Consider the following 19,440-nt stretch of genomic DNA (forward strand, 5'->3'; position numbering starts at 1 on the left):
ATCTCATAAACCACCCTGTCGTAAGAACTGTCAGGGATCACTGAATCCCTATAAATACTCAGACTTATTCTTCTTCATCTATGTTGAGATGTCAACGATTCATTTGTGGTGATGCTGATACCATTTATGCAAAACTTAACTTGTAGATACAGGTCTGCAATCTACGGAAGAATAAATAAATAAATATATAAACAAAAACGTATAATTTTAACAGAGATTTTAATTTCAACAAAATAATAGTATACATTTTGTGTCATGTCAATAAGTAAACAATCAAATAAAATTTATTACAAAATTGATGTGGTTTTTTTATTTATTACAATATAGTAAAAATACAAATAAAAAAATTCATATAAAAAAACAGGCTAAGCCTTGAAAATTTATTTTAAATAAAGCAGATTTAAATTCAAAATATACACATAGTAAAATATTAATATCAGCGATAGTTTTATTGTTAAAAAATTAAGACCAGAGAAGAATAAGCAATTTGCAGACCAGTATAAGTGTAGCTTTTATAATATTTTTTACGGTCACTGACCGAGCCTATGCGTTGTTTATTTCTATGTTTCTCTTCCGGTTAACTTTAGATTATGGGACATTCGTAAAATTTACGACAGTCACCCAATCTGTGTGAAGCACCGAGGCAACACATGTAAAGAACGTTGTGACAACTAGCATATATCTTAGTGTTTTACCAATATTTTATGTTCATTTTTTATATAAAATTCTTAAAAGCATGTTGCATTTATGTTGTAAACGTTTCTATGAAATGTTTTTGGTAAAATGTGGGTTTTCCTTATCATAGTACATTTTGCGATAGTCCCGTATTAACACATTGTTTGCGAGAAACGCTTAAAAGCATCTTTTACATGCTGTTGGTAGAGAGCGGGAGACGCTTATAAGCGATATATTTGCTTACTCTTGGTAGAGTGCGAAAGACAACAAGAAACATTGTACAGTTTGCAATTGAGTCTGTGGCTACTTGTGATTAGTATACTGAGGGTCGGGCAGACTGTCTGAGTATAATTAGGGTCGGGATTGATGAAAAAACCGCCCAATAAAAATATGTTAAGGTACGTTAAAACAAGTCCCATGGTCTAGGATTAAATTAGATCCAGATATTAAATAAGAAATGAGAAGTTTCATTGTGAGTATAGTTTTTATAACAATTTTACAGACACCAAATGACCCTTTGCGTTGTTTATTTCTATGTTTATATTGTAAACAAATTCAAAGCGATGAGATACAAGGGTTTGAAGGTATGTACGCTAATAATGACATTATTTTACTCAAATACTAACAACTTTCAACTCGATAATCTTGACAATGACATAGTTTACACAAAAAATGACAAATGTTGTTGGTTATATATTCATAAACCAATGTTTGATCAATGACTGCTTAAAAAGATGCTTAATATAGCTAAATTCATTAATAATATTGCAACAAATTGTTGAAAATAAAACTTTTATTTTCAGTAATATTAATATTTGCTGGTAGACTTAGTTAGAATTTGATTACATAGATGGCAGTAGTATACATATTTGATTATGTTTGCTAATATTTAACTTTTATATTGCTTATATGTTTCCCTTTCGCACTTTAATTATTACACATTGATGAAAGAGATAAAACTTCATAAAATACATAGGTACAATTTTGTGTGTCAAAAAAGGCTTTATAAGACATTTACATTCAAATTGGTTTAAAAATGAATAAAATACATTTTTTTTAAATTATTGCTGCTCGTGTTAAAACTGTCACTTAGAATTGTATAGCTACATAAGGACCGTAGTCCATTTGATCTTCACATTCGTTTGATAATGCCCTAACAAGGCGAAACACTTGTCACAATATAATTTTTTATGTGTTTTTGTTAATAAAATACAACTTAGTAGACTCAAAAAATCTGTGTTTGATTTAAAATTGATACATAGAATAAAATACATATTATTTTAAATTATAAATAATAGATTAACGCATGATTCTACCAAAATTTCCGTTCTCAGTTAAGAATGTTTATTTAATTTCTTTAAGTACTGTTTTGAAGGGTCATTTTTATGGTGTACAGAATGGATAAATCCATTTGACATTGTTACTTTTCGCATAATTTGTTTGTGGTTTAAGAACAGAAATATAGAAAAAATTAGGTTTGTGACCCCACTATTTATTAGATGGTAAAGGAGGTTGGTAAATAAGAATATAAAATAACTTTAAAACAATGCAAAGTAGATATTTGTTTTTTGCATTTTGTATGATGTAATTTTATACAATACAGCCTTAAATATAAGTGATAGAGAAATACAAATTGTATGCTTAAAAAACAAAATTCAAATAACCAACTCATGTTTCTTTATCCGAATTTATTTGTAAGATATAAAAAAGATTTGTTTATTTTGTCACACAAAAAATTAAAATAAATTTAATTAATGAGAGATTACAACGTTTAAAAAATCACAATGTGAAAGTGATATTCTCTCGTGAGTTTAACCTAGTTATTTTTAAAAAATGCAGAAGCCTTCATCGATATACAAAAAAAAAATACAATGCCATTTAGTTATGTATAAATATTTTATGATTGAGGACCAACCATTATAAAAACACAGACTATCATATTCTTCTTCATCTATGTTGAGATGTCAAAATATAAAATATAGATAGTTTAACAAACTCTCTATTCACTCTTATATCTTGTCTTAAAAGATTGATTAATTTTTTTAAATGTTAATTTATCATCCAATAAAAAATATGTTTAAAAAACAATCAAAATAATCCATGGCTGTGTAATCGTAATTGCTACCAATCAATGGTAGATTTTGTTGAAACTTTAATATAAACCAAACCGACATGAACACTCCACTGTTACCAACCTCCCGATTTATTCCGACTTGTCAAAATGTACCAGTTTAAAAAAATCACAATTTGTGAATTGATGTACACCCATAGTTTTACACAACAATGATAGCAAGGCTTTGATTAGTTTGAGATGAAAGTAGTTGAAGAAATTTAAGCATTCATAGAAGAATCGGCGTCAGATTTTTATGTTTAATAACAGGTTAAACATATCTAACGCATTGGTTACAGTGAAGTTTGTTTGAGAAACGTAATTTGAGCGGGCGATATAAGATCACATTGAAAGAATGATGACAGAGAAGAATTGAAAATATTTTTGTTATATAGTGACAGCTTTCCGCCACACGGCTAAGCAAACATTGCAAGAAATTGATATTTTTCATTACTTGATTTGGCAGTCACTTTACGGTAATATCTATCCATGTTTAATTTTTGTTTTACTTGGTAAATACCACTATTTCTTAATATCTATTGTGAGACGTGTATCAATGCATTCCGCATCATTTTCAAATGTATACGGTGTTTGATGGAGTTTATCGAAATACAGGTCATGATAGATTTTATGAATTAGTGGTATTTTGTTAAATTAGTTAAACTAAAATTAAGAATGCAAATTAGATGCTTAAGATGTGTTTTTTGTAAATGAAGTTTAAGGTACTCGAAACAAACAAAAATGTGCACACTGCAGCAACATAATGGTTGGGACTGACCGGAGCATTTTCATCGTAACGTAACATGTTACGATGCGAGTATTCGTATAGTCAGTACAGCGAGCCGAGCGCTCCATCCATAGTTTTGGATGCTGACTGATGCTCGCCGCGAGCGATGTCACGACATTACGTTACGACGAAATGTTCCGGTCAGTCCTCACCATAAGGTTTCTAAAACGCACAAAAATGTGCACACCACCTCAACATAAGGTTTCTGAAATGCACAAAAATGTGCACACTGCTACAACATAAGATTTACAAAAATGTGCTCACCGCCTAACATAAGTTTTCTGAAATGCACAAAAATGTGCACACAACCTCAACAAAAGGTTTCTGAAACACAAATATTTGTACGCCGTAAAAAATGTGTTAAAATACGGGCCAATTCTCAAATATCTAAATTTCTTCATACACAACATATTCTTGGCTTTGATTCCCCAAACATGTTTAATCTCAAATTAAAACATGAAAAGACAATGTTCACAAAACGATTATTTTAAATTCCTAAATCTTTTTGACAACAATTTTATACAAGCTAATTTTCAAGTACAGCACCTTTATTTATTAAGTTATACAATTGATTAATTTAACAAAATTTTGTGTATATTTTTTTTAGATTAAGTTTTCGTTATCTAGGCAGTAACCATAATTGACATATCAGTCACTCTTTGATTTTTACATCCATTATATTAATATCTATGACGCATTATAAAACTTACAATTTATGTTGAATATAATGTTGAGGGCTGTCGTGGTTAACAGAAGTGAAGGCATTTTTATACCATGTCTGTTGAAACTAAAAGTATATTTAAAAATATGCATAAAAAAGCGAGGTATAAGAGTGATTGCACACTGATTGTCCGACTCCGTAGTGTAATGGTCAGATAGCTCGGCTACCGTACTGGAGGTCCCGGGTTTGATTCCCAGGTCAAATAAATAAAAGTGAATATAATTTATATTTGAAGCATTGACTTTGTGATTTTTCATTTTATAATTAAAATGTAATTTTGTTTTAAAATTACTATATTTATTTTATTATAACTTAATTATAATGACTACTGGTTTTGAAGCTAATCGCTTCTTTATCAAAACCGATTAATACTAGTATTAATAAGTCTTGATAAAGAAGCGGATAGTTTCGAAACCGGTAAAAATTATAATTAAGTTATAATCAAATATTTATAGTGATTTTAAAACAATGTTACATTTTAATTATAAAATATAAGTGATTTTTTCACTCTTATATTTATTCAATATTACCTTGGACTGGTACTTGAAGCAGAGGGCTTATCATCTTTCGAAGGAAAGAATGTGAAGAAGTAAGTATTAATGATCAACATAACACTGCATTCATATGATGCAGTGCCCTATGCACCATCAGGTGCGGATGAGGGTTTGAAGAAGAAAAAGATTGGTTCGGTGTACTGTTTACATACGTGCACCAGCCATTGCTGCTTTTCCATTTCCTGCTCACTCTTATGACCTTTGTGAGTCATGTAGCTCACAACCTGTCTTGGTGTTAGGAGTTTCATCTTCTCAGAGTCCAGTAGTGGTCCTCCAAGGATGTGACTTCGATTGTGAGCGAGTGCGTCACAAGTATAGAGAATGTGGATGGGTGTTTCGCTATCCTCAATACAAAATCTGCAGACGGGAATACAGTCTAATTTTTGACATGTCGCTCACTCCTTTCAAGAACGTCATTTTTTTTTTTCAAATTTTCAGCTGTGCATGTTTTCGGAATACCCAGAAAATGTACTATATCCCAGCAAAAGAGGCATATTTTTAACTTAATATTTACCCATTACAGGGCAGAAAGAAAAAACCTTCAGGTTTTACCTATAAAGATCTGTTGCACAGTAAAAAGTTCAAAAAGTGGCTTGGTTTTTATTTTCAATACATTGTATTATATTTTTAAACTTAAAAAACGTTCTCTGAAAAAGCAAGTTTTTTTAATTTATGACGTTCTTGAAAGGTGTGAGCGATGTGCTTCCTTAGCTGCAGTGTAATAGGGGTAAGTAGCTACTTAGTTCTGTTAGTCAGTGGCCAACACACAGATCCCTCTACAGCCCAGACCAACACGGAAGACACAGAGCCATCAAAAACAATACAGCAAAAAAAAACTTAATATTATTTAAATTTGAGAAAAATCAAAGCCTGGATCTAAACACATGATAGATAAATGCGCCAACCACTATACCAACTGGCTAAATGAAAACCTAGATAAGTTTTTAAAAATGTAAAAAAAAGTTGTTTTTTTTCATTAATATATATAAAAATTATGAGTTCCGTCCAAAGATGGTGTTACGTGAAGTAATCACCTGAGGAAGAACTTGATCTGTAAAGATGAAATACTCAATATGACAGAGTTTTCAAAGGCGATATTAATTTTAGAAAAATAATACACAATAGTCCCTAGGCATTTGAGGTTTCAGATATTCACAGACGAACGGAGTTACCAGTGTCTGCACACGACGGATTCTTCAGTTCTTTGAACACGTTGCGTGTGGCAATGAGGATGGCCTGAAATGACTGGTTGTGATTGGTAGCCTGGAGGGGAAGAGAGGGAGAGGAAGATCCCCACACGATGGACCGATGAAGTTAAGGCAGCAGCAGACATCTCGGTGGTTGGAGCGTTAAGTGCAGTGCAGTCAAAGGATAACTGGAGAAGAGTGTTTACTTTCACAAGGGTCACAACTCTCAGTAATGAGGACTAAGACGGAGAAGAACAATATATACATAATGTATATGTGAAGTTGGAAGTCCGCTTCCGTAGTGTAATAGTAAGGATGCTCAGCTACCGTACTGGAGGTCCCGGGTTCGATTCCTAGGGAGGGTCAAATAAATATAAGTGATTTTTTCACTCTAATATTTATTCAATATTACCCTGGACTGGTACCTGAAGCGGAGGGCTGATCACCTTTCCTTCATGTGTTAATTAATGATCAAGATAACACTGCGTTTTCTATGATGCAGTGCCCTATGCACCATTTGGGTGTGGATAAGGGTTTGAATGAATATGTGAATTACAACATGTCGTGAACCCTGTAAATACCGAGACTTCCAAATTCTTCTTCATCAATGTTGAGATGTTGAACATATCCAGAAATATAACCCACTGATTACCAAGGGACTGCAGTGTTGTATTATAATCTTGACAATTTAAAAATCCTAATATGACAGTGTGTAGCTATGCGGTCTTTAGGCCGGCTGTGGTCACTTCCTGCCGGTCCTAGAGAGGTCTTGGAGCCCGTTGGTCTGGTTCCCCTGGCCCGCCTGGTGCTGGTTTCCGTGCTGCGAAGCCGTGGTGGTGGTCTGCGAAGCCGCCGCGGCCGCCATCGCCATGGAGAGAGGGATGGTGATGAACTGCGGCTGCCCGCTACCGCCTGAAAAGAGGTGATCAATTCTTTAAATATATTTTTTTGTATATTAACACACTAAGGACGGGAAGGGTATTTTTACCTTCTGCGCGGGCATTGTTTTAATGTCAGAAAAGAATAAATTATTTTATGTTTTTATATGAATATTATGTACCGATCTCTTAGTTAAGGTCTAAACTATTGTATACGTACACAATTATCAAATCCTGTCGCCAGCGGTCTGCAAGCGTAAAATCACCCGTCCGAAATGGGTTACAAGGATTGTTTACTTTGTGGTATGGTAATATAAGTTTGTGGTATATATTGGTGAATTATATTATTTTGAGAAATAAATGGACTTTGTTTTTTGACCCACTCACAGTTTTATTAACCAACTAGTTTCGGCAACAACCTGTTGCCCTCTTCAGGGTTTAATTTATGACTGAGGAGGGCAACAGGTTGTTGCCGAAACTAGTTGGTTAATAAAAATGTGAGTGGATCGAAACACAAAGTCTTTTTATTTCTCAAAATAATATATCAATATGATCCACAAAGTAAATGCTTTCAATATTCAAAACAATATATTGGTGAAGACCAAATGCCGCTTATTCAATGATTGCATTGCTCCTATTCTCTTATACAGTTGTGAAACATGGCACCTTACAAGGGCCAAGAGCAGCCGTGTACTGAGCTTTGAGAATAGGTGTCTGCGGAGAATTTTAGGCGTGCGGTGGTTCGATTTTGTAAGGAATAAAGAGATAAGGCGTAGGACCCAGCAAATCTGATGTTACGGCCTACCGGGAACAGTCTTACTAATATCTCCAGACACTCAAAGGGTTAATAAGATCAAAAACATTTATGACATTTCAACATAGACGAAGAAGAATATGGAAGTCTGCACATTTACAGGGTTTACGACCTGTCATAGACTGATTAAGTGATCACTTTACACACATGTAACATTGACCAATTTCTACCAATGATTACATGTTGAGATGTCATTAATGTAAAAAAAAAATAAATTAATTAATTTGGCAGTCACTTTGTGCTAAAATCTATTCATTTTTATATTCAGTTTTACTTAGTAAATACCACTATTTTTCAATATATTCCCACTGATAAGAAAAAAATCAAAAATCAAAATAAGAAACAGCTCCTACTCCCTCTTCAACCTTCAACATCCCAAGGACACAACTTTAAAATTAAGAATTAGCTTCACATATGACGTTTGAAAATGATCAAAATACGTTTCACAATAGATTTTAAGAGATAGTGGTAGGTATGTACTAAGTAAAACTTAAAATAAAAATGATATTAAATCAATATGAAACTTTCAATTAGCGATCAATATAACACTGTGTCGCTACGATGCAGTGCCCGATGCACCATTGGGTGCAGATAAGGGTTAAAAAGAAAGAAAGAAGTGAATTAAAAATTAAAAATAACTCCTATAGTGGAGATAATCCAGATTTGTAAACAAATATTTGGACACACTCAAAATGTTGTAAGACAAAAGCCACTGGGGGTGCTGGGACCCCGTTCTGGACGCGGCGGGTTAGGGAAGCAAGTAACTCCTTCACTAACTTGCACTGAACTGATTGGACATGATCAATTCTCTATAACGGTTGCAAATCTCTTTGAACTCCTTGGGATTGCTTTTCGAGGTCATCAGATCCTGTCCCTGGGGTAACGTGAGGGACCCGCGAGTAGAAAGGAGCCCCGTCTGCTTCTCTAAAAGAAACGAAAAGGAAAAGGTCCATGCTATGAAAACGGAGAAAACTTTATAGGGTCTAAATCTTAAAAAAAAAGTACATTCCCGAGATTCTGAAATGATATTAAAATAACAAAGTGCAACACCAAATATTTGGAAATCAAATATTTCAACAATCTCCATACAGATTTCAAAATATTAGAAAATATTGACACATTGCTGTCGGGCGGTGTTTTCATCGACCTCGATCCTAATTATACTCGGACAGTCTGCCGCCCGACCCTCAGTATACCAATCACAAGTAATCGCAAACCCAGTTGCGACCTGTGCAATGTTTTCGGCGTCTCTCACGCTCTACCCAAAGTAAGCAAATAGGACGCTTATAAAAGACGTCCGCCTCCGTAGTGTAATGGTCAGCACACTCGGCTACCGTTCTGGAGGTCCCGGGTTCGATTCCCAAGGGGGGTAAAATAAATATAAGTGATTTTTTCACTGTAATATTTATTCAATATTACCATGGACTGGTACCTGAAGCGGAGGGCTGATCACCTTTCCTTCATGTGTAAAAACGATCATGATAACACTGCGTTTATATGACACAGTGCCCTATGCACCATTTGGGTGCGGAAAAGGGTTTTATTATATTATTATTATTATATTATAAAAGACTCCTGCTCTCGACCAACAAATGTTAAAACAATGTGTTAAAATACTGTTTTATTTCATTAAAAATATCTTACATGAAAACAAAAATGATACAAAAAAAAAAGACTGCAATACGTCCTAAATTAGGTACAATCAATACACATCGAGTGTAAGTCCTCTCTAAGCACAAGAGCTTGGTTTCTTTTTGGAGAGGCACGTGTAACTAGTATGAGATTTTTGTAAGCAGATATGTGTAGCTAATGAATTAAATTGTAATAATTTTTGTAACTGTATTAAACAAATAAAAAAAGGATTTTTATTTCATTAAATTTAAGACTAAATACAAACAGTGTTTTAATATTTATTCAGGCACTGGATTTTTCACTCTAAAAGTGATTGTCCACTACCCGGAATTTGACCGTCCGGCAGTCTGGTTTTGAAAAATGAAAGCGAATACGACAGTTAAGAGTGATCAGATCTACGCGCAACGTGTTCACGCACCCATCAGGAGAACCGATCCGAAAACCATGGACAAAAGCACATGGCAATCCAAGCCAATCGTTGTTTTAAAACGCTAACTGACGTGCCGGACGGTAACATTCCGTGTAATTCAGTGTAGTGGACAAACGCCCTAAGGATATTTTTTTAAAGGAATAACCCACTAAGCCTCGTTAGTAGCTAGTCTTCAGGTTGGAAAGTAGTAAGTTGGAGTAAGGAAAGAAATTGTGGATGTGAATATTTCACAAACGCCCAAACCAAAAAAACTAACTAACTAACATCGCGACGCTTCTCCGCATTGGTAGGCAGAGAGAATGGAACGCCACACCACTCTGTCTTGCATAAACCAATTGAAACTAAATATGTCTTGTTTTGGGTGAGAGAAGCAGAAACGTCAATTTTATAGTCAAGCGTCTACTAATAAAAAAATTTAAAAAATGTTGAAATCTTAAATTGTTATTTCAGGCTCTCTCTTTAAAAAAATATATGTGAACTGTTTCTAAATGAGTTTCACCAATGTCCAATTGCAGTAAGCTATATACTTCACAAATTCACAACTGGATTCCACATCTATCGAAATTCAACTAACCTAAATGAATTCTCAGCCTCCATAGTGCCTCCATACGCTCGGCTACCACACTGGAGATCCCTAGTTCGATTCTCAAGAGGGAGGTCATATAAATATTTTCACACAGTACAACATGATTGAATCTTTGATACACAAAGGTTTTCCTTCTAATATTTCTAGCCCATGACTTCATTATAACCTACTACTTCCACCGTTACTACGGTCAAATAAGCTTGAGCTATTTCTTCACCAGGATACCAGTACAAGGTATGGGCAAAGGGTTGAGGCTGAAGGCAATTTGTTGAAATGTGTTGTACCTTGTTCCTGCGCTGCAGCAGCTAAACTCAAGATGACGCCTGGAGGATATAGAACTGGACCTCCTGGACCAAATATGCCATCAGGTCCGGCATCCCTAGAAATTTAACACAAAAAATCAGATTTATTTATTTCAGAGAATATAGGACTTCCCAAATATAAATATGCAGTAGGAGTTGCATGGTTCCAATGGTTCAAGATTCAACCATATATGATTTGAACTAACTAACCATCATGTTGCTTCCCCACAGTAGTAGGCAGAGATAACAGAACGCCACACCACTCTGTCCTTGAAAACAATCTCCGCCTCTTCCACATACATGCATCTCCCCATACATACCCGAAGATTGTTCCGACTTTCAAGTGGTCGATATAATGCATGAAGTTTTGCAGGGTGATTGAACTTCCATTGCAGGAGCCTGGGTAAGAACTTATCTGACATCGGATCCATGATAGTTCATAAGGAACTCTCACGAGAGCTGGTATCATACATGATAAAAATAGTTAAAGACATTGGTAACATAAACCAAGCTAGGACACAAAATGCCTAACCCTTCTTTTAGTGGAACGGAAGGTCTTTTGACGACAGTCAGCAGTCCGGCTTTTCCTGAGGAGTTTTACGTGGTTTCCTCCCAGCAATGAGCTAATGGTGACAAGTTCCTGATTGGCCCACACTAGATTATCCCTCCTGTTCCCAATACAGATTAAAATAACACATATTTTTTTAAGAAATACCGACATCCGGAGCATGTGTAAGACGGAGGATATCGTGAGGTGGGGACGACAACGAAGGCGATACGTCAAGGAACATATAAACAGAATGTCAGAAGACAGACTTCCACGTATCGCCCTCCAAGGCAACCCTGAAGGACGCAGACCCCCAGGCAGACCTCCGAAAAGATGGAAAGACAGCTGGGAGTCAACATCCCAAGAGCGACATGCGGAGGCACAAACAGATCCCTAGGATCTACAAAAAAGAAGAAGAAGAAGAAGAAGAATTTTTTGACTTGAGAAAACAAAAATCCATTTAATGATCTATAAACCTTGCACATAATAAACAAGGTAAATAATAAACGCAAATCCCATTTTAAAAAAAAAGTATCCTGGCCCTACTGTACATACCTGTGCAAGTTCATCCCTTCAGGAGAGGGACTGCGTTGCCTCTGACCCGGGGATTCAGGTTCGCTTCCCGACTCCTCCCCGCTCTCCTCGCCGCCAGAGTCCATCGGAGATCTATCGCACTGCAAACAAAAACAACTAAAATCAGAAAAAAAACTAAACAATTAAACCTTGATCACACTTAAATAACGTTCAATGAAATGTCATTAGAAATGTCTATTCTGTCTTTACACCGACAAGACACACAAGGTGGCTTGGTGGGTCTCTGCAAAAAAAATAAGTTCCACTAATACTACTACCATCACGCCGTTTCCTCGCAGAGAGGATGGAACACCACACTCTTCTGTCCTGACATACACTCCTCGCCTCCTTCACATCCATACATCAAGTCATACATGCCCTACGATTACGCAGACTTTTGACACCGCCAGATTTTAGGTTCTGATTGATCTGATCGTGCCAAGTCTTTTTCGATTGCCACGTTCTGTTTTCCCTCTCACATTCGCCACATATATTTTCTTAGTCATTCTCTCGTTATTCATTCGCTCCACATGTCCATACCACCGCAAAGCACTCTTCCTAATCTTTTCAATTATTCCTCGTTCAGCCTTACATTCCTTTCTTATATCTTCGTTCTAAATATGTATAAATTGTTCTAAATATGCAAAAAAGTTCTAAATATGTATAAATTGTGATTTAAATAAATGTATACAAATAATAAAAAAATAAAAAAAATAAAAAAAATGTAATATTGGTTTACAATTATCATAAATCAGAAAGTGAAAGAAAACAAGAAATAAACAAAATTAGCACAATTCGCTCACTCCTTTCAAGAACGTCATAAATCAAAAAACTTAATTTCTCGGGAGAACGTTTTTAAAGATTTAAAATATAATGCAATGTATTAAAAATAAATACTAAGCCACTTATTGAACTTTTTACTGTGCAACAGATCTTTTTAGGTAAAACCTGAAGGTTTTTTCTCCATTTGAAAAATATTTAACTACTACTACTACTACTACCATCACGCCGTTTCCCCGCAGGGGTAGGCAGAGAGGATGGAAAGCCACACTCTTCTGTCCTGACATACACTCCTAGCCTCCTTCACATCCATACATCTAGTCATACATGCCCTCCGATTACGCAGACTTTTGACGCCGCCAGATTTTAGGTTCTGATTGATCTGATCGTGCCAAGTCTTTTTCGGTCGGTAAAATATTAAATATTAAAAATATTTAATATTTTAAAAAAAATAATTAAACAATACCTTTTCTTCAAAATGGAAAAACAACACTTCCTGCACTGTAGCGGGTAAATATTAAGTTAATAATATGTCTCTTTTGCTGGGATATAGTACATTTTCTGGGCATTCCAAAAACATGCACAAGTGAATATTGACGATTTTTGATTTATGACGTTCTTGAAAGGAGTGAGCGAATTGTAAAATATAAAACAATAAATGAGTATAATAAATAGGCATGTATAAAAACGTGAGGTACGAAGGATGTTTAAAGGAAACAAATGAGAAAATATTAGTTATCACTAACACAATAATGTATCTATCATATAACTAACTAACTAACTAACCATCACGCCGCTTCTCCGCAGGGGTAGGCAGAGAGAATAGAGCGCCACACCACTCTGTCCTTGCAAACATTCTTCGCCTCTTCCACGTTCATGCATCTCCTCATACATACCCGCCGATTGTTACGACTCCTAACCTGAGCACTTTCAAGTATTTTGCATACCTGATCGTGCCATGTTTTTCTCGGTCTTCCTCTGCTTCTTTTCCCGCTAACATTCGCCTCATAAATTTGTTTTACCGTTCTTTCCTCACTCATTCGTTCTACATGTCCAAACCATCTCAACACACCTTTCTTAATTTTATCGATAATGCTTATCTCAGCTTTGCATCGATAATGCTTATCTCAGCTTTGCATCTATCATATATAATGTATTTAACTTGTGCTTTTAATTGTTTCTGTAAGTTTGTTGTGTTCTCATCGAATTGATGAAAAACATTTAAATGCACTGCACTGAATTTCATTTCATGTTATGTGTTTTTCATCGTTTGCGAACCATAAAAAAATATGTATAATTACTTTTTTTTTAAATTTTAGTAAAATGTTAGTATTTGTATATAACCTCACACTGAGATTTTTATGTCTACCGGTTTCAAGACGTACCCGTCTCTTCGTCAGGACAATCACTACCACAGCATGCAAACAATACTACGGACGGGTAGTATTATTTGCATGGTGTTGTTCTGACGATTGTCTGACGAAGAGACGGGTACGTCTCGAAACCGGTTGACATAAAAATCTGGGTGAGTGGTTATATACAAATATTACAAGCATTTTTGTAAAAAAAATATAAAAGCAAAAATGACTAAGCACAAAGTAAATGCTTTAAATATTCATAATATAAATAATAAAATATAATTCTTTATTATTTTTTTAAACAGTGCCATCTAGTCTCGGATAGTTGGGGATTTTTATAAAATTCCCAACTTTGGAAAAGCATCTTGCATACATTTCGCTCACTCCTTTCAAGAACGTCATAAATCAAAAATTGACAATTTTCAGTTGAGCATGTTTTCGGAATGCCCAGAAAATGTACTATATCCCAGCAAAAGAGGCATATTTTTAACTTAATATTTACCCGCTACAGGGCAGAAAGTGTTGTTTTTGCATTTTGAAGAAAAGGTATTATTTAATAATTTTTTTAAATATACTAAATATTTTTTGAATGTACAAAAAACCTTCAGGTTTTACCTAAAAAGATCTGTTGCATATGAAAAAGTTTAATAAGTGGCTTGATATTTATTTTTAATACATTGTATTATATTTTTAAACTTTAAAAACGTTCTCCTGAAAAATCAAGTTTTTTTATTTATGACGTTCTTGAAAGGAGTGGGCGATTTGAAATAAGGTTCTCTGCTAAATAAGAAGCTAACAGGTTTCCATTTTCTTCTTCATCTATGTTGAGATTTCAAAATGCGATTAATCGAGATTTTCCTTCCCTAAAGAAGTCCAGATGCGCAGTGTAGTGGTCAGCGCGTTTGGCTACCGTGCTCGATTTAGTCCCGGGTTCGATTCCTAGGGAGGGGGGTCAAAATAAATATGGGTGATTTTCGTTCTCATATTTATTTAATATCACCCTGGACTGGTACAAGCAGCGCAGCAGGCCTGATCAGCTTGCCTTCATGCAATTAACGCTCAAGATAACACTGCGCGGCTACGGTGCAGTGCCCTATGCACCATTTGGTGCGGATATGGGTTAAAAAAAAAGAAAGAAAGAAGTGATTATCAATATGGCGTTTAGTAAAATAATTTCTAAAACGTACTTTTCGCCACACTCTGTATATGCGCGATACGCAGTCATGATAAACAGCTAATTAAATGTGAATAATATGTCCCAGGTGCCACGAGGTCTGCGGCTGACCGGAGCCATGTAGGGCTGCGCCCCGCGAGGGGGGCCCCGCGAGCCCCGCCACGTCGTGAGCTGCATAGCTGGCCAGCCACCAAACTGAGCGACAAGCCACTAGCTGCATTTGTGTATCAATTATAATCTGCGAAGTGGGCAAACACTTGAAATGCGACTAGAGGCCAATGAGGGTAACTCGTAAATCAATAAGGTATTATTATCACTCGGGAGGAGTATCTCATTTAACATACTAACTAACTAACTAACTAACTAACCATCACGCCGCTTCCCCGCAGGGGTAGGCAGAGAGAATAGAGCGCCACACCACTCTGTCCTTGCAAACATTCTTCGCCTCTTCAACGTTCATGCATCTCCTCATACATACCCGCCGATTGTTACGACTCCTAACCTGACCACTTTCAAGTATTTGGCATACCTGATCGTACCATGTTTTTCTCGGTCTTCCTCTGCTTCTTTTCCCACTAACATTCGCCTCATAAATTTGTTTTACCGTTCTTTCGTCACTCATTCGTTCCACATGTCCAAACCATCTCAACACACCTTTCTTAATTTTATCGATAATGCTTATCTCAGCTTTGCATTCCTTCCTTATTTCACTATTCACACATCTATCATACATCGTTTTGTCGCACATTCTTCTGAGAGATCGCATTTCGACTGCATTAGTCTACTTTCATCCTTCTTTTGCCAACTCCATGTTTCACTTCCATACATTAGAGTTGGAACCAGGACTCCGTTGTGCACTGCCAGTTTAGCTTCCGCTGATAGATTTTTATTTGCTATAACTGCATTTTACATACTCAACCTATAAAAGATTGTGTAAGACAAGTAAGGATCCTAACCAGGACCTTGACAGGACACTGCAGACTGAGGAAACACATGACAAAATTTTCACTTTATGACTCCCCAGTATACAGATTTTGTATGGAGGATAACGAAACGCCAATCCACATTCTCTACAATTGTGACGCACTCGCTCACAAACGAAGTCACATCCTTGCAGGACCTCTACTGGACTCCGAGAAGGTGAAGCTCCTACCACCAAGACAGGCCGTGATTTATATGACTCATGTAGGTCTTGGCAGTAAGTTGTAATACAGAGGGAGGTCACAATAGACCTAATATGGTCACAGTGACATAAAGGATGCAAGATTCCTTGACCCCAAAAAAAAACTAGTTTTGTGTTTATAACAGGCGATTTAATCAATATTTTCACTCACCATTTTCATTTGCGAAATTCGACTTCGTAAAAACGTTGTTTTCGTAAGTTGGTAACGAATGACGTCACAGAAACGCTATTAAATTTAAATCCACACTATTACTATTACAGCTCTACAAAGCAGATACATAAAGGGATACGCCCCATAATACACCCGATGACGTATAGCGGTGTCCGTTTTTCGTTTTATTAAAATATGTATAGTTTAAACCTTCATATCTCCCTTACTTCTCTACAGATTTCAATCATGAGAATGATCCATTACTTATCAAGTTACAGCTATATAAGTCAAAACTATAGCTACATTTGGGTTTTAAATTTAAACTCATCATTTGAGTTAGTACGAATTATTTGGGTGTTAATTTAAAACCCTAATAAATAATACAACTGACGAAGTTAATTGAATTATTTATAATTTCATTAATTGATTTGGCAGTCACTTTGTGGAAAAATCTATCCATTTTTAATTAACGTTTTACATAGTAATTACCACTATTTCTTAAAATCTACTGTGACACGTCGGCTGTCCAAACTCAAAACACAGTAAGGGACATTTTTTTTGTAGTGCATTTTTGGACTAAGTAGATTCTACTTAGTCCAAAAATGCAAAAAAAACGTACCACAAAAAAATGCCCCTTACTGTGTTTTAAGTTTAGACAGCCGACGTGTTTCCATGCATTCCGCATCATTTTCAAACACCGTAAGGTGTTAAATCGAATCCGATTTTTTTTTTGGTGTTGTATGCATACACTTATTTCTTTAAAGAAAAAACGTTTTATTAGTTGCTTTTGCGAATTGAAAGTTTTGTTAGTTTTCCTTGCAGCCCCCGACAATATCCACGGCTGCATTTTATGACGTTGAAATATTTGCCTTCAAGAGGCAATATGACAGAATAGGAAAGAAGTCATTTGAAACGCATAAAATAATGCCGTCGGAGTTAGGCTTGTGTTGGTAACTGATTATGAATGAAAAACTAATGAATGAACGATTTAGAAATATGGAATAAATAAATACTTAATTTTACCTATGTACGCTTTAATATACTATATACAGTCACGAACAAAAGTTGCGCACATTACAGCGAGTGTTTTTGCCTAGAATTTTCACTCATGAATTCATTCATTCGAACCCTTATCCGCACCCCAATGGTGCATAGGGCACTGCATCATGTAAACGCAGTGTTATCTTGATCGTCAACACATGAAGGAAAGGTGATCAGCCTTCCGCTTCAGGTACCAGTCCAGGGTAATATGGAATAAATATTAGAGTGAAAAAATCACTTATATTTATTTGACCCCCCTGGGAATTGAACTCGGGACCTCCAGAACGGTGGCCGAGCGCGCTGACCATTACACTACGGAGGCTGACAATGAATTACATGAAATTATAGTAACTTCCAACATAAAGAGTAAATCCACTCACGAGTAGGCATAGGCTATGAAACTTAAAAAGTTGAAATCTGAGTAGGGTCATGTTAAGCGGTGTTGCATAAGCCGTAGATATATTTCAGAGTCACTTGGACGTTAGGTAATTTAAAAAAAATGCACACATTGCTTACACGCTCTAGTAAGTTTGTAAACTGACTGGCTAGCCATCAATAGAACGCCACACCCATCAGTCTTTGCAAACAATCTTCGCCTCTTCCACGTTCATGCATCTCCTCATATATAACCCGCCAATTATTGCGACGCCTGACCTGACCGCTTTCATGTATTTGACATACCTGTACCTGCCAAGTTTTTCTCAGTCTTCCTCTACTCCTTTTTCCAACTACATTCGCTTCATAAATTTGTTTTATCATTCTTTCCTCACTCATTCGTTCCGCTAATGCAAATCCTCAAGTAAAATTTGTTAAATGTGTAAAATTTTGTACCTTTGTGCCTTTGACCAAAAGAGTTATGTGTTAGATTTTGTTTGATGTGTTTCTATGTTTTGGATCTTGTAGTTTCTGTGCGTTACCATAATGTGTTATGTTTCTCGCTAATTTACGAGAACAGCAAATATGTTTATTAATAATGATAATGGTGCTGAATGCATCGAAACACGTGTCACAATAATAAAATAATAAAACCCTTATCCGCACCCCAATGGTGCATAGGGCACTTCGTCATATAAACGCAGTGTTATCTTGATCGTTTACACATGAAGGAAAGGTGATCAGCCCTCCGCTTCAGGTACCAGTCCAGGGTAATATTGAATAAATATTACAGCGAAAAAATCACTCATATTTATTTTACCCCCCCTGGGAATCGAACCCGGATCCTCCAGAATGGTAGCCGAGCGTGCTGACCATTACACTGCGGAGGCGGACATAGATTATAATAGATTATAATAGATTATAATAGATTATAATAGATTAGACAATAGATAAGTAGTAGTAATTACGAAATAAATTTGAGATAAAAAAATCAAATCTTTGTATGTAAGTACGTTTGTGTTTACGATTAAAATATTACATAACTAATACAAAATATTTTAATTGTAAACACAAGTGATCGTTTATAAATGTGGAATTGTAAACAAAACAAAATCCGTAGTGTAATGGTCAGCACACTCGGCTACCGTTCTGTAGGTCCCGGATTCGATTCCCAGGGGGGTCAAATAAATATAAGTGATTTTTCACTCTAATATTTATTCCATATTACCCTGGACTGGTACCTGAAGCGGAGGGCCGATCACCTTTCATTCATGTGCTAACGATCAAGATAACACTGCGTTTATATAATGCAGTGCCCTATGCATCATTAGGGTGCGGATAAGGGTTTGAAATGAATTTGAAATGTTTATTTTATTAAAATTAAACACTTGAATATGCCACTTTATCGAGTTTTATTTTTATTTACGACTAGTTTCGAAAACGACAGATGTTTTCATCTTCTGGTAAAAATTAAAACGTTAATTAATGTTTGATTTAATTTAATGTATTAATGTTTTAATTTGTACCAGAAGATGAAAACATATGTCGTTTTCGAAACTAGTCGTAAATAAAAATAAAACTC

At 35.6% G+C, this 19,440-nt stretch overlaps 1 protein-coding gene across 2 annotated transcripts in view; it reads right to left on the reverse strand.

Moving 5' to 3' along the window:
- Nucleotides 1–208: 208 nt before the first annotated feature.
- Nucleotides 209–19,440, reverse strand: part of LOC148309402 (serum response factor homolog) — a 209,195-nt gene continuing 189,963 nt past the window's right edge. The window contains exons 3-6 of one of the 2 annotated variants that reach the window (XM_088260104.1): nt 11,779–11,897; nt 10,659–10,753; nt 8,504–8,650; nt 209–6,946 (exon numbers count right to left, since the gene is read on the reverse strand). In XM_088260104.1, coding sequence (XP_088116230.1) covers nt 6,777–6,946; nt 8,504–8,650; nt 10,659–10,753; nt 11,779–11,897 — 531 coding nt within the window. In that variant the 3' untranslated portion in view covers nt 209–6,776. The remainder of the gene's footprint in view (nt 6,947–8,503; nt 8,651–10,658; nt 10,754–11,778; nt 11,898–19,440) is intronic. The other variant, XM_088260105.1, reaches the window with a different exon arrangement.

This window comes from Brachycentrus maculatus, unplaced genomic scaffold (genome assembly GCF_059751285.1).
Source record: "Brachycentrus maculatus isolate JH-2025_06_01 unplaced genomic scaffold, ASM5975128v1 h1tg000124l, whole genome shotgun sequence".
NCBI classification, from domain to species: domain Eukaryota; kingdom Metazoa; phylum Arthropoda; class Insecta; order Trichoptera; family Brachycentridae; genus Brachycentrus; species Brachycentrus maculatus.